The 26,371-nt window shown below is 30.7% G+C and overlaps 1 protein-coding gene and 1 long non-coding RNA gene across 2 annotated transcripts; one reads left to right on the top strand and one right to left on the bottom strand.

Moving 5' to 3' along the window:
- Positions 1-769: 769 nt before the first annotated feature.
- On the bottom strand, positions 770-10,492 carry LOC132933288 (uncharacterized). Its single transcript, XM_060999598.1, has 4 exons — positions 10,274-10,492; positions 9,731-9,947; positions 1,040-1,283; positions 770-980 (listed from the first exon to the last, which is right to left on the bottom strand). Exons 1-4 carry the CDS (start codon positions 10,490-10,492, stop codon positions 770-772), a joined length of 891 nt encoding a protein of 296 aa, XP_060855581.1.
- A 14,345-nt stretch (positions 10,493-24,837) lies between these two features.
- Positions 24,838-25,864, top strand: LOC132935318 (uncharacterized). The gene is made up of 5 exons (XR_009663210.1): positions 24,838-24,972; positions 25,130-25,218; positions 25,283-25,415; positions 25,484-25,695; positions 25,773-25,864. It is a non-coding gene; the product is annotated as an uncharacterized LOC132935318 (long non-coding RNA).
- The last annotated feature ends 507 nt before the right edge of the window (positions 25,865-26,371 follow it).

The raw sequence follows: 26,371 nt of genomic DNA, 5'->3' as shown, positions 1-26,371 counted from the left end.
TTTTTATAACATCAGCAATTTTAGTAGATCGGTTTTGCTTATTCCAAAGATTAGTTAATTTCGCAAAGGTTGTTCTGCTCTGCTGCTTATACTTCCACAGAGGCGATACTGCATTTTTTACACCAGAAATAGCTTTTTGAATATCCTGTAATTGTAATTTGTAAGTTGATAATAATATATAGTATGAATCTAAAATTTAAAAATATTACAAAATAAATAAAATTCTCTTACATTAGTAGCGATTAAATTGAGAGTATGTGCTGCACATCTATGATGTTTTGGTAAAATATATACTTCATCCTCTGTGTCTTCCAATACTTCAGCAATATTTAAATGAGATATATCTTGAAAATCATTATCTTCATCTTCATTTGTAACAGTACAATTATCCAAATCATCTACATCATCAGGAATGAAGGTGATGTATGGCATTGTGGCTGTGTTATTATCTAGCTGTGTAATATTCAAGGCATTGGTATCATCGTCATTCGCCCCAAATACTCTAAAAAGTTAAAAATAAATTAAATTGATTGAAACATAAATTACCTATTAATTTTAGATGTAAAATTCTTGATTAAAACATAATAATTTAGGTTATAAAGTATTAATTGAAACTAATGAAAATTGAGAAAAATATTTTCCCAACCTCATAGCCCATAGGTACAACTATAGGTAGGTATAATTGTATAAACTATAAAAGAAAACCTAGGAAAACTAATGATATCTACCCTTTTTCGCATTAAAACTCAATTAAACATTAATAAAATATTTACCTAAAGCTTTTAACAAAATTGCTGCCATTATCTGTTGTTGTATATAAAATTTTGTTATTTATGTTAAATAATGTATAGACAGATTCCATAGACCTGGCTAATATTTCATAAGTGTGACTTCCTGTCAATCGCTTAATAGATAATAAGTAAGATTTGCGTTCGAGACTTCCATCTTCAATCCAATGAACAGTTATTCCCAAATAAGATCTAAATAAATTAATGACAGATATTATTAAATAATGAAATTAAAAATCTAAAAAATATACCTTTTAAATGTCGACCATGCGTCAGCAGTAGTTGTTAAATGTTCAACTGAGTTTAATTTACATTTCAATTTTTCAAAGACAATATTAAAACTTTTGTCAATATTTTTCATAAGAGTCTGTCGACACAAAAGATTTCTACCTGGGAATCCTTTAGAAATAATATCCTTAAAATTTACATGTGACACTATATTAAATGGTAGAGATGCATTTATTATTAAATCTTGAATCATTTGATTAAGTGTATCTGTGAAATAAGACAACAAACAATTATTAATAATTACTAATTACTATACAATAAATAAATAATATAACATATTTTTAAACCTTTTTTATTATTGAATATCTACTTGAATCAATTTATCAAATACAAATAGCTTTTTACATTAAACTATTAAGTAGGTACTAGGTACTAGGTACCTATAATATGTAGCACTAAAATAATATCAGTTCTTAAATATGTAATACAATTGATTTAAAAACTAACTATAGAAATATTTATATATTCTAGAACTATACTCTATTCCACGAGAGAGCAATCAGTCCGCCGACCGATTTTCGTCCGTGTTCGCGCATGTCCCCACTCTTGAGACCACGTTCGAGCGGTTTCGTCGGTGCGCGCCGGTCGTCGGTGAGCGCCGACGACAGGCGCTTGAACGTGGTCTCAAGAGTAGGGCGAACCACTTGTGGAATGCCACTGCTATAAAAAAGTATGTGTAAATACGTATTGGGCAATATTGACCGGGCGTATCGTTTTGGTGGCGCCAAAAAAATGTAAAAAAAAATGAAACAAATAACAATTTAGTTGACAGTTGTTGTAACTAATAACTGTCAATTGACTTACAACTAATTTACGAAATTATGAGAGGCAACAAAACGAGCAAATCAAATACCAAAAACAATTTTTATAAAATAAAACTAAATGGATCATTTTATACATATAAAATATTACCTAATTGGTTTATTTTGATATTAATGATAATACAAATAATAATTTTACATATTTCATTTTCTTTTTGTGCATATTAAATGTTTATATGTATTGTTATAACTGTTTTCTAATAAAATAAAATTCCATACATGAAAAATAATGAATTGTATAATGTAGTTTCATTTTTGATATACAAAAAATAGAATACCTATTATTTTGTGAATTAGTACGTAAACATTTTCAAATTGTGTAGAAAGAACACAGATATACAAAGGTTGAGAACCACTTGTTCGGGGGCCCTAATATATTAGTTATAGTACGAGGGTTCAAAATTACTGGAAAAAAAAATACCTCGGTGTGTAATGTTGCGTTGTGCATCAGCGTTGTCTATTGTGTAATGAGTGTCCGGTGATCGAGGGACCGACTGGCTGGAGCCTGACAGATGTTATTCCATAATATGGAATGTATACAAACTACCAACATTCAATCTACGGTCACTAACAATCAAACCGTACGCTAAGAGAGTACTCTGTTTGCACGTTATTTTTTATCCACGTTTTTTTGAATATTTTGTTATTTGAAATTGTAATTTTTTCAAAATTTTTCAAATTATGGAACGAGAATCCGATAATACTATATCTCCAGGAAAGCCCAACCCATGCGGAAAGGTAAGTCATTTTTTAAATATATAATAAATAATAATTCTTGAACTCTGAACTCATTATAATCAGTTTTCTGTAGAGTACTTTTCAAATGTATCTTAATTCCGTGTAAAAAATTGTTAGAATAAAAAAAATAGATCTTTAACTTCGGTAACATTTCATAACTATAAAAGGTGGGTAAGTGGATGTTGCTCTGCTGTACAGTATGTGACAAGTGGGTCACTGTAATGGATGGTGTTAAATTTGAATTCAATGATATAATATTATTGTATAAGAAAAACGATTCTAAGCGAAAACATTATTATGACATGAAACTAAAAAAGTATATATAAATTATTGAACTAGTATTTGATAATATTATATTTTAGATTCTGAGCGGAGCGATGAATGTATTGATTTTACAATGATGTGTGTTTTTTTTTTAATTTTTAATTTATTTTTCAATTTTTTTTCATTATTGTGTCTGTCATCACCTTTTAGGACAGTAAAAATTCTTAGATTTTTTTCAACAGTATCTTTTCTGATAGGAAAGTCTAGAATCTAGTTGGTACTTAGGGGGGTCAGAAGTAAAAATTTCCCAGTAATTTTCAAAAGCGCCATGAAAAACAAAATAAAAATTAAGGAAAAACGGGAATTTTTACGCAAAATCTGTTTTTGAGAAAATCAATTTTGGTTACAATTTAAATTCATATTATTACAACATTGGATATTCACTCGATTATCTATACACGATAAAACGTTGATAAAAAACATGACTATTTTTTAGCTGTTTACAGACATTGTCAGTTTTAATTTTTTTTAGTTTTTTTTTCTATAAATATTAATACAATTTTATTTATTGAGTAAAAAAGCGTGAAAATTTAATGCAAGGCTTCTGACATATTGTTGCAATAGCATTTGAAAAATATTAAAAATACATAGGCAAATTTTTTTTTTTTTATAAGCATTTAAAGTTCGAATTTTGACAAAATTTATCAAATTTAAAATTGAATTATTATTTTGTAGTTAAAATTTTATAAAATATTCAACTTTTATAGCTTACGATAATTAGTATCTATAATCACCATTTACCACATTATTAATATTTAATTACAAATACGTATATTATATTATATTATTGAAAAAATTATACATTATAAAAAATATTTTGTTTTAAATTACGATGATATTATGTGTAATAATTCAACTCAATTAACTACAACTTCACAATTAATATAGCATGTAAAAATATTTTGAATGATCAATATGTCTAATAATAAAGCTAAAAACATATTATACAAAATATAGGTAATAATAATAATATTTATCAAATAATAATTTATTGAATGCAGGCTGCACGAGGCATATTACACATAATATATTATCTTAATTTAAAACAAAATATTATTTATAATGTATAATTTTTTTAATAATATAATATAATAATATACGTACCTATTTGTAATTAAATATTAATAATGGTAATTATAAATACTAATTATCGTTTAAAAATATCTGTTGCACTTAATTAAAATTAATTATTCTTAATATTTAAATTTTAAATCAAAATTATAATTTATATAAAAATTAGAAAATTAAAAATTTCTGATTTCAAATTAAAATTTTTTTAAATGTTAAAAGTGCATAGGTAAAGATTAAAAAGTATAGACTGAAGTGAAATTTTTTTCTGTATTTTTTTTCGTGGTATAAATAATTTAATGTATAATACTTACTATAATTTATTTTCGTTTTTTGATTTTTTACCCAGGTTTCCCCTATATAATTTATAATTTATAATAAAAAATTTATAATTATTAATAAACACAATTAAAATATGATATTATTGGGTATTGGTCAGTATGCTATATTAAAATATTTATTTTAATAGACAATTTTTTATTTTCGGACTTTTTGTACCACCACGGCAATTAAAAAATGAATCGGAACTTTGTCCAACTTTTTTCTTACAGGGCCTTTTGTCCATGGACTTTTTGTCCCCAGACTTATTTTGAGTTGTTTACGGACATTTTCAGTTTCCAATTTTTTTAATTAATTATTACAATTTTTTTCAGTTTGTTTCTTCAAGTCAAAAGCTGATGATTATTAATGCTTATAAAGCAAAAAAGATACAAAATCCAGATTTAAAAATGGTTCATATGAAAAAATTACTTTCACAGGAGCTTGGAATCGGCCAATCAACAATCTATAATACTGTTTTGGAGTATCAACGCGATAAAACCGTTTCTTCACCGAACAAAAGAAAAAATAGGCGAAAAATTGCAGAAAAAATTGACGAGTTTGACAAATATGGCATTAGAAGGAAGGTTCATCAATTTTGGCACAACCGTGATCTTCCTACACTAGACAAGGTTTTAGTTGCCATAAACGAAGAAGAGGGTCTACCAAATTTTTCTCGTACATCGCTCTTTAAGTTGATGAAATCTATGGATTTCGTTTACGTCAAGCGAGGACGTCAAAGTGCGCTAATTGAAAAAATGGAGATTATTATTTGGAGGAGAAACTACCTGAGACAGATTAAACAATATCGGGGAGAAGGTCGGCCTATTTACTATTTAGATGAGACTTGGGTGAACGCCGGAGATGTAAATAGTAAAGTGTGGTCCGACAAGACTGTGGTATCAGCTCGAATGGCATCTTCAGAAAGACTATCAACCGGAGCAGTAAATCCTACTGGCAAGGGTAAACGATTGATTGTCAGCCATATTGGTTCAGAAGATGGATTTGTTCCCGGAGGTCTTCTATGCTTTGAGTCAAAAAAAAATACCCAAGACTATCACGATGTGATGAACGGGAAATCTTTTCGTGAATTGTTGGAAGGTGTTTTGCCCAGACTCAAAGAGAACGCAGTCATCGTCATGGACAACGCTCCTTACCACTCGGTAAAATTGGAGAAATGCCCAACTACAAATTGGAAAAAAGCTGATATTATCGAGTGGCTTCGAAGTAAAGGGGAGGTAATCGATAGCACAATGGTTATCGCAGAGTTGTTAGAGCAAGTACAAAAAATTAAACCAATGTACAACAAGTATGAGATTGATGAAATGGTCAAGGCTAACAACAAAACTGTGCTTAGATTACCTCCTTACCATTGCGAGCTTAACCCCATTGAACTTGCATGGGCTGCAGTAAAAAAATATGTCAGATCCAACAATAAACCATTTAAACTACAGGACGTCAAAAATTTAATGGTGGAAGCAGTGGACAGAGTTGGTCCTGAAATGTGGAAAAATTTTATCAGCCATGTCGTCAAAGAAGAAGAAAAAGCCTGGAGGTTGGATGCCATGGTCGATGATTCCATGACTGCAGAAAACCAACCGTGCGTTATGACCATAGGCAACGACTCGGACGACTCGGACGGTGACTTCAGATACTTGTCAGATACTGATTAAATGTTGTATATAATATATTATGTTATGTTGTTGTACAGTGTGTAATTGTGTATATGAGGCGTTCCGCGGCAAAGTCAGCAATCTCCACTTTCTTTGAAATAAATGTTTTAAAAATATTCATATAATACATTTTACTCTGCGTCGACTGGTAACACTGATTTTTATCACATATAATCCCCTATCGAGATATAACGTTTTAATACTAGCTTATCGCAGCAAAGACAGCAATCTCCGTTTTTAAAATAATAACGTGACAAAGTCAGCAATCTCCATTCCTTTTTAAAGTAAACGTTTTACTATTAAGTATGTTTTATATAATATAATGAGACACTTCTAATATTATTTAAAAAAACGTGAAGTTACCTTTAAATAACAGTTATTACATTTAAGTCATTACATTTAATTGAAATGAATCCTGAGATTTTGCAAAGTCCTTTGCATGCACGAAAAAAAGTTGGAAATCCAGATGAGTGGAAACGAAATATTGCTAAAGTTGCTCGGTAAGTATTACAGTACTTAATGTATTTTTGGTTTTAGTATCATTTAGTACGTAACTAATTTAGTACCTACCTAGGTACTTGATATTTCTTCAAACTGTAAGGTAAATCTACTAAGTTAACTAAGTATTGGTGTTAGTCATACGGTAAAATATATCATAAATCGATTTTGGTTTTTGGTTTCTTTAGTAAAAACTCCATAAATAATAGTGCTGGAAATCTTTATTATATTTCATCTATTTTACTATCAATAACAGTTTTTTGTTATATTAACAAATTATAGATACAAACCAAAAAGCCTGCCCAAATATCCTGTTTGTGAACATAACACGAACGCATTTCAGTGTCGAACTATACGAATGCACGATATAAAACATTTTCATAACATCTTTTATGCATCAAATATCAAAACTCAACAAGATGTTTTGATATTAAAATATACAAATTTCGGTCCCGTGAAACGTCATTGCCCGAAAAATGAAAAATACGCGAGTAAAAAGTTCCATACAAAGTTCTATGTTCCTTTTCACCAAGATAATGGAACTTTGAAATCCATTCAAGTTTGCCAGGCAACATTCTTAGGAATTATTCAGGTCTCTAGGTCACGTGTTGAAACTGTTATTCGCAATTTTATGCGAAATATTGAATCACCAAAAGAAAATCGTGGAGGGCTTCGGGAAAACAGAAAAGTAACTTACGTTTCAAAACAAGAAGCCGTTATTAAATTTATTCAAACGTTAATTGTTCAAGAGTCCCATTACTGCCGTTCTAAAACGTCTGTACGAAAGTATCTTGCTGGTGACTTGAATATTCGGAAACTTTACTGGTTGTACAATACACAGGCAAAAACACATAATCAAGTGAAGAAAACATTTTTTTATAAAATTTTTAACACCAAGTTCAATCTTGGATTCGGCCGTCCTGCAACAGATGCTTGTTCAACGTGTATTGAACTAAAATCCAGGATAAAACATGAAAAAGATCCAGAAAAGAAAGCTACGTTGGAAGCACAAAAACAACTACATAGAAAACGAAAAAATGCCTTTTTTGAGTTGGTACGTGAAAAACGGCCTGATATGGTTACATTATGTTTTGACTGTGAAAAAAATTTACCACTTCCTAAAATTCCAGACTCCATCACATACTATTCTAGACAGCTTTATTTGTATAACTTCACTATAACTGAAGGGTGTTCAAATGACGTGTTAAATAAAGAAACCGTGTGGTGTTATACATGGATGGAGGACGAGTTTCAGAAAGGTTCCAACAGACCTTATTCCACAGACTTCAAAATTTAACTTTTACCGGTGATATTAAAGTCTTGCGATTGATAGCGGATGGGTGTCCGGGTCAAAACAAAAATTCAATCGTCCTATCAGCAATGTCCATGTGGTTATTGAATCACGCACCACAGCAACTTGAATCAGTAGAACTAGTATTTCCAATCACTGGTCATTCATTCTTGCCTCCCGATCGGGTTTTTGGTAATGTCGAGCAAGAAATAAAAAAAAATGAAGAAATAATTTTGCCGTGTGAATATCGAACTATTATAGGAAAGCATGGAAAAGTACTGAAATTAGGTGACGATGTCGATGTCTATGACTTCAAAACAACAGCTGGAAAAATTACTAAGCAAACATCAACTTTACATTTCAAAATTAAAGAATGTAGAAGATTTTTTATTCGGCGTCATAAAAATGGGAGAAATTGTGAAGTGCGCGGTGAACTGGTTTACAAGCATAACGTGGGTGAATACAAAACCATAACAAGAAAACAACGCAATTTCAGAAATGTAAAACCTTCAATAATACAAAAATATGAACAATCCCGAGTGAAAGATGAAAAAGCTACGGATGTGAAGAAACTACTAGTAAAGCACTTTGGTCTCGATTGGGAAAAATCTGCTGAGAATCTGCAATATTATATCAATTTTTTCGATCGTCAGGTATCAACCCACGACGAAAGCAATGCATGTAACTCTGACTGCGAATATGTAGAAGAGTGTACGGAGTTTATAGTTTAACGTTAGTTTTTGTTTTCTATTAACACGTTTATTTTGTAACTATTTTTTTGTAATATTATTTTATAAAAATCAAAAGTTGTATGATCATTTTAAAAGTGTTGATATATTTTTTGTTTTGTATTTAAGAAGAGAGTACTGAATTATTTTATAGTTAAACAGTTGTTTTTGTTTTCTAGCAACAGATTTATTTTGTTACTATTATTAATATTGTTATTTTATGGAAAGTCAAAAGATGAATAGTTATTTTAAAAGTGTTAAATTTTGTTGTTTTTTAATAATAATAAAAAAAACCAGTTATTATTGTATGTTTTAATATTCTACTTTTTATAATATCAACATGACTTTTCCACCACACATGATACATTTTCCCCGTTTCTGTGGCAAATTAAGCAATCTCCGTGCGTTTCTGTGGCAAAAGCGTCAATCTCCGCGGTTCCGCAGCAAATTTGACAATGTCCATTTTTTTTCCTTTATTATTTAATATTATCGACATTTAACAAATTAAATGATAACGGCGAATATCATCAAAATCCATTATCAATCAATGAAAAAAAAAATATCGTGGAGAAATACAAGAAATAACGGCAAAACAGTTTTTCCTAATTTACCGAAAATCACTGCGCTTGGAGATTGCTGACTTTGCTGTAGAACGCCTCATATATTTTGTTGTTCTAATGTTTGTAAATGTGTGTATATAATAATATGAATGTCTGTAATGTCCTATACATTATTACATTATGTTGTTGACTGTTGTATAATTGTCTATAATTACTTCGACTTCTATTTTAAACATAGTGATGATCAATATATTATTTCTAATTATGTCTAACAAAAGTTTTATCCTAGGTAATATTTTTAAAAATATATTTGAGTTTTTACTAGTGACAATTGAGTAGTTTGATTAGCATTACGAAAGAATTTATATAAAATTATGTTGTACATAACAGACGTACAGTAATTGCGCCGTCTGGCGACTGCCAACAGCGTAGCGCCGTACTGCCGTAGTGGCGTATGCGCGCTGCGCGCGTAAACTTTAAAAGAAGGAGTATCGGTTTGTCACGTGACCGTCCTCGGCTGTCGCCGTGGATGTATGGAAGGGGAAATTGGGGTCCGCCGTCTCTGAAGCCGTCATTCGTGATGCGCGAAAAGTGATTGCTCTCTCGTGGAACGGAGTATAGTAGAACATATTTACCTTGAGAAACTATATTTATGCGATTATCTTTTGAATGTATGAAGCTTTTCATAGATGATTGTGTTGTATTAAATTTTTTTTTTTTAACGTTTGATCCGCTCCTGGTGTCATATTGATCAGTGCTATCAATTTCTTTTCTTGTACAATTTACATCAACAGATACATTCATACTTGGCATCAGTAATTCTTTTACAGTTTTTACATGACTATGTTTAAGCTGTGAAAATTATAAACTATTATAGGAATTTACTATCTAAAATATTTAATTATATATCTAGATATAAACTATATGTCTACATACATTGACTTGAGATATACCTATTAATATAACTACCTAAACCAACAAATATTGGAAAAACTATTATTTACTTATAAGGACTAACATTATCTAATCTAACCTAACCTATTAATAATAAATAATTTTAAGGACTTTTAGACTTGCCAGCAATGGCCTACATTTTCAAATGCCTAACATGTATTTATAAGTAAATAAAAAAAAAATAATACCTTAATAATAATAATAATAATAATAATAATATCTACCTTTAAATGTTTACGGAGATTGGACATAGATCTTGAATCAGCAGTTTGAGTCTTACTTGTCACACAATGATTACAAGAAACTTCAAAAGTTGTGTATAAATCACAGTCGATAAGTATTTTTTTTACTTTAAAATGTGAATTATATACCGGCCATGGTAAACTAATATTCACTTGTGGACATGGATTGTCCAATTCACAATTTTCCTCGGTTTCATCCATTGTTGTTTAAAAAAATAATACTTGATAATTTAATAAGTAACAACTAACAACTAGCACCAAAAATTAACAACGCAGGACGCACACGATGTTTCCTGTCGCCTGTTTGCCTTTGCACGTTTGATTTAGACATATAGTATTAAATTGGTAAATAAAATACTATGATTTATAAATTATAAGAAACATCAAACATAGACGATAGACTATAGAGTATTATCAACTCTTGTAATAAATAATAATGTAATATTACAACAAATATCTTATAATTATTAACTATATAGGTACTCTGGTGACTGGTACTGTATAGTACCGTCAACCGACAACGCGACAACCATACATCCACACATTAGATAAGAGATACAATAATAATTTTTAATTTAAAGTCGTAGGGTCAAGGGGGGTAATTGTAAATAGGGGTAATTGAAAATAGCATTGTTGGAAGTTTTAGTTTTAGTAATAATGACGTATTTGTTGTGTTTTATAGTGGTAGACATGTGTTTCGGAGTTGTGCACTAAGATAATTGATAATATTTTTAGGTTATGTTAATAAATTGTTGTTGTGAAAATCACCTTAATTTCAAACTGTGATACTAACTTGTACCGGTTTTTATTTTTTGCGTTGCTGCTTCAAAATGTAAGTACATTTATACTTATTATACATTAAACTTGAACTTGATACATCCGTGAACATAATAGTTATAATTAATTAATTTAAAATAACTATTACTTAAGATAACTTACAATTTACATTTGCCCCAAATATTTTGGTTACGGGGTTATTGTAAACATTAATTTGGGGTAAATGAGAACAGTAAAATATATTAAAAAAAATTATGTATGGTAGTTAAACAATACCTAAATATTCATGTTCTGATTCCAAGCTTTTACTATTTGATATAAACAAGTTCACAAGTTAATTTTTGAATTGTATTAGTAATATTTATTTTTATTTTAGAGTGAGAAATTATGTGAAAAAACGAAGTGGCCCTAGTTATACTCCAAATGATTTAGAAAAAGCTGTGAATGCTGTTAAAAGCGGAAGTCTTACATATAATCAAGCTTTTGAAGAATTTAATGTTCCTAAGGCAGTAGTTTTTAACCGTATAAAAGGAAGAAAAACTCCAATGTCATGTACAAAAGCTGGTCGGTCTCGTGTTTTCTCTGATGAGATAGAATTAGTATTTGAAAAATGTTTAATAGCTAGATCAAAAATGGGTTATCCATGCGATAAAAATGAATTTAAAGAATTAGTTGGACATTTTACTAAGCAAAGTAATTTTATCACACCATTTAAAAATGGTATTCCTGGAGATGACTGGTATTACGGATTTATGAAAAGGCATCCTAAATTATCATTTAAAAAACCTGAACAACTACAAAAAGTAAGAAAAGATGCTAGAAAGCCAGAAGTAGTATACGATTTTTATGAAAAACTGATGGATGTTGTTGTGGCAAATAATATGCAGAATCGCCCAGAGTTCTTTTTTAATGCAGATGAGAGTGGATTCCACACAGACCCTTCAAAACTAAAAGCAATTGGTGAAAAAGGACAACCTCTTAATCGTATAGTTGGAGGTTCAGGTAGAGAATCAATTTCTGTATTAGCATGTGTATCAGCTGATGGTAAATATTTACCACCATTAATAGTTTTCAAAGGATGTGCCGTTCAAGCTCGATGGACCTCACCTAAAGCCTATCCAGGTATATTATTTATTAACAGATGTTACCTATACATTATTTTTCCAATTTACATATTTTTTTTTATTTGTTTCAGGAACATTTTATGCTGTTAGTAAGAACGGTTGGATGGAAGAGTCTGTATTTTTTAACTGGTTTAGTCAGTGTTTTGTTCATCATGTACAACAACTTCGTCAATATAATAACAATGAAAGCCAAACTGCTCTCCTTTTATTTGATGGGCATTGTTCACACATAAGTATTAGGATATTTTTAGTCATATAAATTGTTTAACTTTATATTAACTGTTATATATATAAGGATGTTTCTTAAAGAATAAAGAATCGTTAATTTTTCTCACATTAATAAATAAAATCAGTTTTATTTTTTCATTTCCAATTGCCCCTAATATATATAAATATAAAAATGATGATGGTTCTCATTTGCCCCACGCCAGGTATTAATATTGGGGTAAATGTAAAAATGAATGATAATTAAATGACAATGTAAAATAATAAACTTATGACAACTAAATAACTATTGCCCCAGAGTTTATTCATATCCAATGCATACAAACTGAAGTATTCATTTACATTTGCCCCAAAAATATTGGGGTAAATGTAAATGTGTGGGGCAATTGTAAATATGCTATAATTTATAAAATAATGGAAAATTTTTGTGTATAGTAATCAAATTATAGTTCTCAGATGTGCAACTCAATGATAATGCTAAAAGAAAAAAAGAAAAATTATCCAAAAAGCCATAGTTTAAAGTCATGTTAAAAACTTGTGAATTTAGTTTACAATTACCCCACTTGACCCTATTAATCGTATTATTGTTATAATGTTATTAGTGCTTATTACAACTTGAAAATAAACACTATTTATAGATTCAAGAACTAGTCGTGGTGGTCTGTGTGACTGGGTCCCGTTTGCCTGTAAGTGGGAGTGAGTGGCTGACGGGGGTTTCAGTCATTCTGTTATCAGCTTGTATTTTGGAGAAATCTAAAATCTTATTTATAAATTCTCAGAAGTTAGAACCATTATAAAATAATATTTTAAAAACAAAATCTAAAACAGTACATTACAAAATATTGGAAATTGAAATTGGAGTAGAACATAGGAATGTAAAAGAGTATTTAGTATTCTAGAATATAAATACAAATAAAAAGTATTTTTTAAGTATTTAAAATACATTGGTTAAAAAGTATTTAAAAAGTATTTGAAATATAAAAAAAGTATTTAAATACTAGTATTTAAATACAAGTATTCGAATACTTAACAAGACTGATACTATGCAAATGACAACTTAGTGTTTATACTTACTTTACCTCTAATCTATCAAAATGATTTTATTTTGTATAATTTAATACCTGTGCCAGTGTGCACCGGAAACGATTGTTATTATATAAAACCTAGTAATAAGTATCTAGCTATAAGTAAGACGAAAGAACACTATGACGAATTTTATTACACACATTGTAAACACGCTAGAGACTTTCTTTTGTGTCCTGAAGGTTATCCATTACATCCACGCACTTGTAGACCAGCGTGCGAAGTACAATTACTCCAAGATCCTATAAAAGTTCCAAGAAGCTGCGAAATCATGCACGTACAAATGGGTACATTCATCTTTCACAAAAAAACGATTCAAAAACGAGTGGATCTACGTCACTAACTATGACATAGTATTCATCACCTGCGACGAAGATAAAGAATCCACCAGCCATACACTAAGAGGTGTAGGTATCTTAAGACTAAACGAAACTTGTAAAGGGTACGCCGCTAGAGACGTACTCATACCAGGAAAAGTCGATTACAAATCTGAATATATGGATTTCAACCCGAAATCAGTTTTAGAACACATAAAGGATATGCCGTTCACTGACAACAACAACTTAATGTAAGACTACCATGTTAAAACAAATAACATGGAGGACCTACATAAAGTGTCAGGTTCAAACAAACAATTAGAAAAACAACGGAAAGTCGACAACAAAATCGACAAACTAAAAGACACGCAGCGATTATATACTATATGTAATAACAAGTGGTATTTTTATGGCAGTAATCATATAAATAATAAGTATGGTTAAAGCAAAAACAGTAACAAATCACACGGAAGTAGCACAACCACAGGAAGAAACAGAAGAACTTGACGCAAACCCAATGATGTCACCAAGAGGAATCGACATGGTCGAGTTTCCACTCGCACCAAGAAACAGCCCTACCGGCTACCCAACACTTCGAACATTCTTGAATTAGCGGAAGTCAGGGACTTCCATCTTTGGGGGGAGGAATGTAGTAAACCGGTGGTATTACTAATATTCTAAGTACATTTGTATCCGTATAGATTTTATATAAATATAAGATAGAATCTATAGTAAAATTAGATTTATTACAGAGTCTGCACTACACACACGCTGAGTCTCGGGCAGATGCTTTTCGCTCTGTCCTCAAATTTATATGTGAAATTTATTACTTTTTAATAAATTACTTATAACTAACTTGTGCAACTTGACTCTCTACAACCTTCTCTCCTACATTAACCATCAACGTCGACGAACTCAAAAATATAAGCTAGTAGTGAGGGATCACTACAGTATTATGTTTACAACGAACAATTGTTTCAACTTCTTAATGAAACACATGCGTCTGTGGGACATGGAGGTAGAAACCGTATGGAGTATGAATTGAACTTGAAATATAAAAATATAACAAGGGAGACTATAATGATATTTTTAAATTTATGTGACCACTGTCAAAAAAAAGGCAGTACAATTAAAAAAAGTTTAGTTGTAAAACCTATACTTTCATCAGAATTGAACTCTCGCTGTCAAGTAGATTTAATAGACATGCAAGCTCAGCCTGATGGCGATTACAAGTTAATAATGGTCTATCAAGATCACCTTACGAAGTTCGTAATTCTTAGACCGTTAACCCATAAACGGGCTGAAGAAGTAGCCTACGTGTTAATTTATATTTTTACAACATTTGGAGCCCCGGCAATTTTTCAAAGTGATAATGGAAGGGAATTCGCCAATAAAGTTATTATTGAGTTGTGTAGTAAGTGGGAAGAACTTAAGATTGTTCACGGAAAGCCTAGACACTCACAAAGTTAAGGGTCTGTTGAAAGGGCCAACCAAGATATTCAAAATATTCTCGCAACATGGTTAGCCGATAATAATTCAAGAAAGTGGAGCGAAGGTCTTAAATTTGTTCAATTTATGAAGAATCGGAGTTTTCACCATGGTACAAAATGTTCGCCATACGAAGCTATGTTCGGAACACATGCTAAAGTTGGCCTAAAATCAACGCAAATTCCAACCGATTTAATTTCTACTTTAAAATCAGAGGAAGATTTAGAAAAAGCTCTAAGCTGTGGAATCAATATCAATATCGTGATAAGGACAGTGCAAAACAACTTTTTTCTGATGAAGATGAAAACGATCAAATAAAATTCAGAATAGAATCAATTTCTTCAAATCGATCGAACGCTGCTGAAAATCTTACAGTACAAGCTAAGAAAATTAAGAATATAAATTCTTAATTTTCTTAAAAAGAACGTTTTTTTCCAGGAAAAGAAGGAGAAAATGTTAAAATAAAAATTCCTGATGTGGATCGAGCAAGATGTGATCTTCAGTGTATTCTGGGAGCTATACATTCTGGTAATTAATTTTAAAATAATTTTAATTATAAAATAATTTTCAAATTAATAATTTTTTTTATAGTAAAAGATAATTTATATGAAATTGGAACAAACGAGGGCAGATTACATCAACTCTACAGTCGGAACCAATTCACAATATGTAAAGAGATGTTTATCCATGCTGATGATGTACCACCAGTACAAATTTCATTAAGGGAAGTGGCAAGAAATCTTTTAATTTGGGTGGCCAAGGGTACGATAGGTGTACATGCAATACATTGTGTAAGACCAACCGGTGTAAATGTAAAAGATCTGGTCGTCTTTGCAACTCAAAATGTCATAATAGTGATATTTGATCCACCTCACCTTTTAAAATGCATGAGGAATAATTTAATCTCAAAAAATTTAAAATTTACTGACAATGATGGTAAGAACAGAGTTGCTAAGTGGGATCATATCGTCCAACTATATGAATTGGATAAACATGAATGTGTAATTGGTGATCGTATAAATCCCAAATTGACTGATGCACATGTATATACAGATAGAATGAAGAAGATTTTTAGCCAACGAGTCGGCTCAGTCATGAAAATGTTGGCAACTTGCTCAAGTATGTATTCGATTAAATTTAACATTTTATTTTACTCTTATTAATTTTTATTTAATTTACTTTAGGCAAATCAGAGGACAGTAAATTGGATCCAGCTGCTGAAGATACAGGTGTGCTTAGGCCTGTTCGATTATTTCGATTAATCGATTATTACGTCGATTATTTTTTTCCATCGATTATTTTACAGTTTTTATAAAACTCGATTAATCGCCAAATAATCGAATAATCGAAATTTCCGATTAATCAAATAATCGAATTTTTCGAATAAACAATATGATTAATCGTTGTTTTGACGGTTCGAATGAACTTCTATTTTTAGAACATAGGGAATTTTGTATTCTATACCATTTTGTGTGGGTCCGTGTTTACTTTACACCAACACATTAACGACTAACCTTCCATAATATATTATTATTCTAATAGACCAGACCTGGTCAGACCTGTCCATGGTTGCTATGCGTCGTATCTTATGTAGTTATGTTCTATTGTCTATCTGTTATCAAGTATCAACCATAACGTCTTGTATAGCTGAAAGTATATTATAATACATAATAATATAATACATTTATACAGCAACATTTGTATATTCACAACTTATTATTATTCATAATTTATATTGTTATAGTTAATGTTTAGTCTTATATTATAAACTATAAAATATTTTTAGACTCAGATTATCTTTAAAATATGTAAAGTTCTCAATTCATAGATAGATACCTACTAATATAGATTAAATATTTAAATTTGAAAATCTGTGCTAATATGATGTTTTGAGTTCAATGATTGGGAATGTATTAAGGATAATATAAAAGTGGACATCTACATCTAAATGACTTACTGCAAATCTTGTTTAAAATTGTGTAGAAGTTAAGGAATCAATTTGCCCTTAGTAAAAAAATCGATTCATCGGTTAATCAGTCATTAAAAAAATCGATTAATCGGTTACTAGGTCATTAAAAAAATCGGTTTATCGATTAATCGGTCGTTAAAGAATCGATTTTCTGTTTGATTATTAATTTTCGATTAATCGAAATAATCGATAATACGTGAAATTAATAATCGAGTGGTAAAAAAAATAATCGAACAGCCCTAGGTGTGCTTTGTCTTTTTATAGACAAACTTTTTGATAGTGTGAATGACAGCACAATTTTACCACCAGTTGGAAAAAAATTGAGATGTGCAGTGACAAAAACATCTGCACACTGGGACTTCTGGAACCAGGCCCTAAGAACACTTGAAACAATGAAATTTGATTGTAAGCACAATAAAGTTGTTTCCATAAAAAATTGGATTGAAACAATCAAAGGGGTCAAATATATAATATGTAAGAAGTTATTAACAAATGGATTTGATTTTGTAATTTTAAGGAAAAACTTTTTTTGCTGCATTAGAAGCCATGGCTTAAGAAATGTTAATCATGCTGTAGTTGTATCTCTTCATTTAAGTCTTTATTAATATCAAATTTAACAACTACCAATTCAGTAGGGCCAAACTGTGAGAAGGACGATTGTTATGTAGTTTTGGATAGTCTAAAAGATTTATTGGAGTTAGATGACCATGAGATAAGTGATACAGAAAATAATTTATTATAAAAAAATAAACCTAGTAATTCAACAAAACCAATGTCATATAACGATAAAACACCAATTATTTATACTTCAGAATAGGGCTGGCGGTATTTAAAATTTTGATACCGGTATCCGGTATTTGTTTACTACCGGTATTTAATTAATATAAGTGTTTCCAAGTTTCCAACCTAAGAAAATTTACCTTTAACATGTATTTTTAAAAATCTTGTGTAATTATTTATTATTGTTTAAGACTTTAAGACTCTAAATATTTTGTGATATGGTGAAAAGGGGAGGGGTAGTTTCTAGAAAAATAATAAATTACTTCTACAAACGAAGAGGTAGAGGATCGTGAGGTAACTGATTTTATTTTAATCTATTTTTTTTGGTATTCGTGACTAAAAAGGTTGAGAAACGCATCTAGATGCAGGAAACGGTCTGCAAACTGGCAGTTTAGAATCACTCATCTTGTACCTATCTAGAACATGTTGGCTTCATATGCAGATATGTAGATATCTTATAGGTCATATGATATGAGTATATGACTGATATCACATATGTATAAAATAAAATAAAATAAATAATAAATGCTGGTATTTTCGGTAATTACTGGGGTTCGGTATTTTCGGTAATTACCGTGGTACGGTATTTTCGGTAATTACCGGTGTACGGTATTTTCGGTAATAACGGTAATTACCGAATCACGGTATACCGGTATTCTGAAATACCGAAGATACCGGATACCGGTATTTCTTAAATACCGGTATTTATCGGTATACCGAAAATACCGCCAGCCCTACTTTAGAACTTCAGAAAAATACTAGGTCATATGTAACAGGGTGGATAATAAAAAAAACTAAGCCACTTTTAAATAATTGTAAATTATGCCATTATAAATTAACGTCTGATATATTTCTCAGTAAACATAATTTTATAAAATCTTGTGAATATGAAAAATGTAAACTTAACTATCCTAAAACAGAAACGTCTAATTTATACGGAATTATAATACATTTGTTCAATTCAAATATATCAGATGTAATTGGTATGTCAAATGTAAAAAAAGAAATAATTTTAATCCTTAAACAATTTATTAACATTGAAGCATTACAATGTCCAAAGCACGATTTAGTTGATATATTTTTAAAAACATCTGTTCAGTTATTAATTTTTTCATTCATTAAAGAAATAAATTACATTTTAAAAGTAGGTGAAAGGAAATAAACAAACACGAGTAATAATATTAAAATTGCTGCTTTAAAATACAATAAAACCTATAAAACTAAATCTGCAAAAATTAATTCTATGAAATTTGGAAGTAAATAATTGAATATATTTCTATTATATTCTTATCATTACTAAATTTGTTTGTATAATATGTACCTATAATTAATATTAACATTATTTTATTTGTTTTTTTTGATATGGATAATTATTATTATAATAAATGTTATTTATGTCGCACCTGTAGGTAACTACAATCAGAATTTGTATAACATACCTAAATATATGAATATAATAAAATGTTTATTTTTTACAATTAATTGTGTCATATTGTATAATATTTTATAAGTAGAAATAAATACCTACCTACATTTTGATTAATGATATTTTAGTTGTTTTTATTTTATAGCATTTTTATTTTAAAAAAACAGAAATATGAATATTTGGCAATAATTGATTAAATCGATTAACTATTGATCGATTATATCGATTGTTAGGTGTGATTATAGTAGACAACCACCGGGAGCAGTAGTGTCGGTATTTCAGTATGATTGCAATGAGTGGTCTTTCTATTTATCTCTTTTCTATGCGGGCACCGCGCAATGGACGTGCAGTGGGTTGTATTCTTCTTTGTTATCTATTATTTTTACTTATATTCCCTCGTAAATTCGTAAATAATAATATAAATATTAAATTGTGTTTATCATTTATAATTAGTATTAGTTCATGCTAAGTGCTAATACCCCTAAAAAAAAATTTATTTGAACAGGTTACTGTTTTTATTTTTTTTTTTACTTTTACAGTTTTTCAGTCAGGCTGTTTTGGCCGGTGCACACTGGGCGTCTGGGCGTCTGGGCGTCTTGCACTTGAAAGTGGCCGTGGGTACTTGATTCTTGTGCAAACGTGCAAAATTTTAACTTGTAAGGTTAGTGAGTCGTGAATGTTTTGACTGTGTATATAACTATTAAATTAAAAAATATTTTTTTATTTGTATACGCTGAACAGCAAAGTTTTAATAAGAAATCGAGAATCTGTGGCTTACAATTTCAAACCATTTTTATATGTTGTATTAATTTATAGATAGCGTTTCAGTCGCTAAATTTCTCCCACTACAGAAACACTGTTGAATAACTTGACCGCAAATATTAACACCGTCGCCAGTTCATACTATCTTAGTTCATGGTCGGGAGCACGATTTAAGATATACAGGTTAAACATCGGCCTATAACGAATAGTGCTTTACGGTGACTGGTGATCCAACTATATGAAACAGCTGAGGGCCCAGAATCACTAGCGCTTGTTGTGGTTTAAATATGTTAAATTTATATATAATATCGTAAAGATATAAACCACTTACCACGGTTATTTGCTTTTGAGACCAATAATACCTATAGTATATAATTAATATTGAATCTTTAAATTTGTCCTCAGGGTGTGCTAGTAGTACTGGGAACAGCTGTTTCAGATAGTTAGTTCACCAGTCAAATTATGGGAGTTCGATACGCTACCTGTATGTCTTAAATCGTGGTCGAGAGTGACGACACCTTATCAATACACCTTGCCGTCGACCAATAGAAAAACGTGGCTTGTGAGCTCTATAGTCTGAACATACCCCCCTACCATCGTCGGTCAACGATGCGGCGATGCCCGAAGCTGAACTACGATTTTCTTAAATACTTGTTTAATATCTTTCGCATCGTATCGCACCCTTCGACACGCGCAGACCTATACTTTGACAATGGTCAAAACGCCCGAAACAAGTAAAATGTTTATTAAAAACTTGCTGGCTTGATGACAGGGGACGAAGATGAACAATCGGGTTTGCCAGTAGAACACTGAATCACGTTGAAAAAAGAAACTGCACAACAGAAATTGAATTATTGGCAATCGTGTTTGGGTGCAAAAAGTTCCGGAACTATATAGTTGGATATGAGATAAATTTACTAACAGATCATAAAGCATTAACTTTTTTTACAAAGCTGTCAACTATTGAATGACCGTCTTGTGCGATGAGCCATCAAGCTACAAGAATACCATTTAAAAAAACAATATATTCCAGGAAGAGAAAACATCGGAGCAGACACATTGTCAAGATACCCACAGGCCACAGTCACCGGAAGACCAATACACCAAAGAAGATACCACAATAATAAATAATAAGTCATTTCTAACAGAGTACAGTGACGGAAGTCATTCTCATTTTTTCGATTTCCAACAGTGAAATCTAACGTTTGTTCCGATTTAAATGTAAAATGTTGGCTCAGCGAATGGCATGGCTTAAATCATTAAAAAGAATCGGCGTACTTGATAAAATCAATTGGACAACGTGCGCATTTGTTCAATCCATTTTAAAACTGGTAAATACCGATAGTTTATAAGTTATAGTTAATATAGTTTAACATCACAGCATTTTTTGGCACATTATTTTATTAGAAACAGTCCCCGAGCGTACCTTAGTAGTAACAAGACACAGTTGCGCGTACCTACTATCATACAATAGTCACAAAACAAATAGTATTGAGCGCTAATACGCTATTCCCCCACAACCTGACGTTTGTGAAGCTGGCCCCCCCATATTGTCCCACAAACTTCAAACTCGTATCAAAATTTTGCAACTTTTATCCAATTAATTGCATGTCTCGACAAAAAAAATTGCAATTCATCGTGGGGCCCGTAAATTCAAGAATAATTATGGTAGCCCCCCCCCCCCACCCCCTCACACACACACACAGATGATCCGAAACAAGCACAGTTAGTAAGCGGATAAATAGCAAATAGTAGTTAATCTGTTATTGAAGTTGTCGACTTCAAACATTTATTTTTGCCGAATTTTTTTATTCAAAAATTTCCCATGTTTCCTATAATTGGTATAAAAGTAACAATAAACATAATTTTTTATAAATATACTAAGGAAACTATTACTAAAATTACCATAACGTATGCTACACAGTCCATATGGTCCCACTGACTTCAAACTGGTATCGACGTTTGGGAATTTTTCTTGGACTAATTGCATGTGTTACGTCCCAACCGACGTCGATATATACATCAACGCAGAAATGAAATACGTGATGTACTAGGTATGATTAATATTTATTAACGTAGTACAAAATTACAATGTTATAATATATGGTGTAAAAGAGTAGTGTTACGACTCTTTAAGATAGAATTTAAACTGCGAGTGGTGTTACGACCTGACTCTGAATGTCCCTAACCGTCTGAAGAGCTCTTGTCCTGTATATATATATGATTGTGTCCTTTGGAGTGGGTGGTTATAGTAGTGGCTAAGCTCGGTCATGAGACAGAGTTCGGGTCTCGTATTTGGTATGCTGGTAGACTCGTAGTACCCTGCGTATGGGTGTTGGCTTTCCAGGAAAAATACGTGTAACAACACCTTCTATAGTTTAATTGTTTTCTCTACGCTTTTGCAACGACCTCCGCATGTTATACTATACTAATTGCCTTATTAGTTATAGTGTCAAATATTATTAGAGACGTGCGTAATATATGACTACTTAATACGTGGGTACGTAACACCTCCCTTCTAAAAAAAAACTTTATGTTTAAAAACTTAAATATAAATCTTTAACATTTCCATAGTATGTAGTAGTAGTATATATATACCATTCCTGGCGCAGTGCCTTTTAGTACAGTAAAGATCACAAAGAAAAAAATTTGTAAAAAGATCAGAAAATCGAAATGCAATATTCCCCAAAATATTTTTTCAAAAAACTTAAGTCGAAATGTACATGATAAAAGAGGGGGCAAAACGCCCCCTCTGGTTCAAACGAAAAAAACAGCATTTCAATCACAAACACATTTTTATATGTCAGGACTTTTAACATTAGAATACCCAGACTTTAAAGTCGAAATGTACATGATAACAGAGGGAGTAAAACGCCCCCTCTGGTTCAAACGAAAAAAACAGCATTTCAATCATACAAATGAATCAGGTTTATATTGTCTCTTGTCTTAATCCTTCAAGAATATTTTTTCTCAAAACTTATGTTATTAATAATTAAAATGGAAAAAATCTGCAAAAGTAGTCCCCATTGTACAGACATCGATTTTTTAATTTTTAATTTTTTAATGTTTTTGGTGACATCTGTACAACAGGGGGCTTCTAAGATATATAGCCTTCATCGTATCACAACACAATGGGGAGACGTTATTTGTAGACTCAAGGGACCAGTGGGGAGAACATTAGCCCCGATAACACAGGCCACACACTAGTGTCTTAAATCCGACTATACTTAACATATAATCGAACAAGCCACGAGTCGTGTGTGGCGTTGTAGTTACCACAATAAAATACCCACCAGCCAGTATCGAAGCTAACATGTATGCATACAAAGCCTAACGCGTTCCCACTGCGCCACGACACTCGGGCATGTATAATAGTATAACAAACACTATTTAAATAAAATTAAACTAGTATAATTATACCACACTGTATACTATAATTTCTACTAAGAATAGTAAAACCGAATTAAAAGGAAACTATTCAATTGAACAATTGAATCGTTTATTCTCTTCAATTATGTAGTTGGAAAATAATGGTAATTACATTAAAATAACAACAAAAGATTATTTTTCATTAGACAAACATTTTAAATTAAGTTTAGGAATTGACAATATGAATTATTTATATAAACACACTGGAGAAACCTTAAATAATAATATAAATAAACGATTAATAGTATGATTAATACATTGCAACAGAATTGAAAAATCTTTTTCATCTGTTAATAATGTTAATCACATAGAGGAAGATCTTTTGTATAATTTGTATTATGATGATGTCAATCCTTATATAAAAACTAACCCAATAATGTACATACCAGTTAAAGGAAATTTTCAAACTATAGAAATACATATTATAGACCAAAATGGTAAAAAAATATTATTTTGATGATGATGATTTCATTGTTTATCTTGATTTAATTAAAGAATAAGATTGAAATGCAGTTTTTACCGTTTGAACCAGAGGGGGCAAAACACCCACCCCCCTATATTAAATTATTTTTCAAGAGAAATATTCTCTTGAAAGCAAACATATATTATATATAAGTATATTATATTTTAACCACTAAAAGTTTCTTCAATAGTACCTTTTTCAATGTCAAACAAAAATTCATCTTCTCTTATGAAAAAAATATAACAAATTGTATCTTTAGGTAAATCTTCATGTGAACGAACCCAATAATACGCATCATATATTATTTTGATCGTTTCCCCTTCGGCTACATTTGTCAACATAAAGCTTAGATAAATATCAGCACGTAGAAATTCGGCTAAATAAATCAGTCATATATCCAATTAGAAAACCTATGGGGATATAACGAGAGGGCAATGCGATCTTGATAGGTCCTACAACCTCATAGGGATGGGTAATTCTTGAATGAATCGATTCACTGAATTGATTCAGCTAGATGAACCGATTGAATCGATTCAGTGCTGTAAAATGAATCGGTTCATCGGTAACACTGTTTGTCTGTTTCAAAACTGAATTAGGTAATATGGTTTTATATCTATGGTTAAATTTTGTTCAATGTTCATGAAAACGACATCTAGTATACAATCATTATTTTATGCCAAAAAGCAAAAATACCTGTGCCCATGTTATCATTATTATTTATGATCAGTTATCATAAACAACACATACAAATTTAACAACATTTTGCAATTCATTATTTTATTTAATAAAAAATAAAATATTTATGACTTATCGACTTAAAATCAAAAACAAAGTTATGGTAAGTACTAAGTATGCTATTCTTATAATTACATAATAATAATCAACTTTTTAGTGTAAAATAATTTAGTATTATAATTGTATAATTTATTTTAAATTGAAATTTAAAAAAATAATTTACTCAACCCTTTTACTTGATAATCTGTTTCGTTTTTCAGTTACAACTTGTCCACCTTTGGAAAACACACGTTCACTCGGAACAGATGTACCTTGTATGCAAAAACGCCGTTTCATTATTTCAAACAAAGTAGGGTAAATATTTTTATTTTCATTCCACCATCTTAATGGATCGTTTGATCTTGCAATTAAAGGTTCTTGAAGATACTTATCTATTTCGATAATCATCAACGCTTTTGGATCCTGAGACTGAACTATATCAGTAACTTCCAAATCAAAGTCGTTCCAAATTGAATCTTCTTTATTACTCGCTGTCGGTGGTATCGGGTAAGTTGTCAAGTTACGTTGCTGTACATTTTTTTCACTTATTATAATTTTTCCTTTATTGACAATAGATCTTTTGGTGTCTTGAAAAGCAAAATGATTTTTGAATCCATATTTTTTAAACCGAGGATCCAAAAATGTTGCCTCAGCTAACAGCATATCTTTTTCTAAGTGACCAAATCTCTTATTTGTTTCTTCAGTTAATTTATGTATAAAGTTGTCTATGCATGGAATTGACTGATGTTGGGTCATTAGTTTGTTACAAAAGTTAATTAAAGCCTGGGTAAATAAAATAGTTTTAGATATTGTTACTCCTTTTTCACATCTCATTTCAAGAGTTATTTCTTCAAATCGTTTCAGAATATCGCAAGATTTACTTATTATCTGCCAATCATCTGAAGTTAAACTGACATCATAATTAAGATCTGCTAAGGAAGACAGTATTGGAGTTTTAAATTCAAAAAACCGTTGAAACATATGAAACGTAGAATTCCAACGGGTGACTACGTCTTGTATAAGTGTATGGACTGGAGAGTAACCTAATTGCTCCTGCATTTGTTTCAATTTTTCAGTGGCGAGTGTACTTTTTTTAAAGTACTCGACAATGCTTTTAACTTTAACTCTAGTTTCTTTGATTTGTTCCAGAGAAGATTGAACAATAAGATTAAGGCTATGGGCAAAACATGAAACATGTCTCCACTGACATTGCTGAATCGCTGAAATTATGTTTGAAGCATTGTCAGTAGTACAAGCTGCTATTTTATATTTTAAACCCCATTGACTTACAATATTTTGAAGACAGTTTTTAATATTTTCACTTGTGTGTCTCATTGGAAATTTTGCACATGAAAGTAAATATGATTTTAATTCACAGTTCTGATCTATGAAGTGTACAGTAATTGCCGTATAACTCTCATTTTTAAGTGATGTCCACGCATCTGTAGTTAAGGCAACATACT

Source organism: Metopolophium dirhodum, chromosome 1 (assembly GCF_019925205.1).
Source record: "Metopolophium dirhodum isolate CAU chromosome 1, ASM1992520v1, whole genome shotgun sequence".
NCBI classification, from domain to species: Eukaryota; Metazoa; Arthropoda; class Insecta; order Hemiptera; family Aphididae; genus Metopolophium; species Metopolophium dirhodum.
Note: the sequence above shows the minus strand (reverse complement) of the source record. Positions and strands in the feature narration are given on the sequence as shown.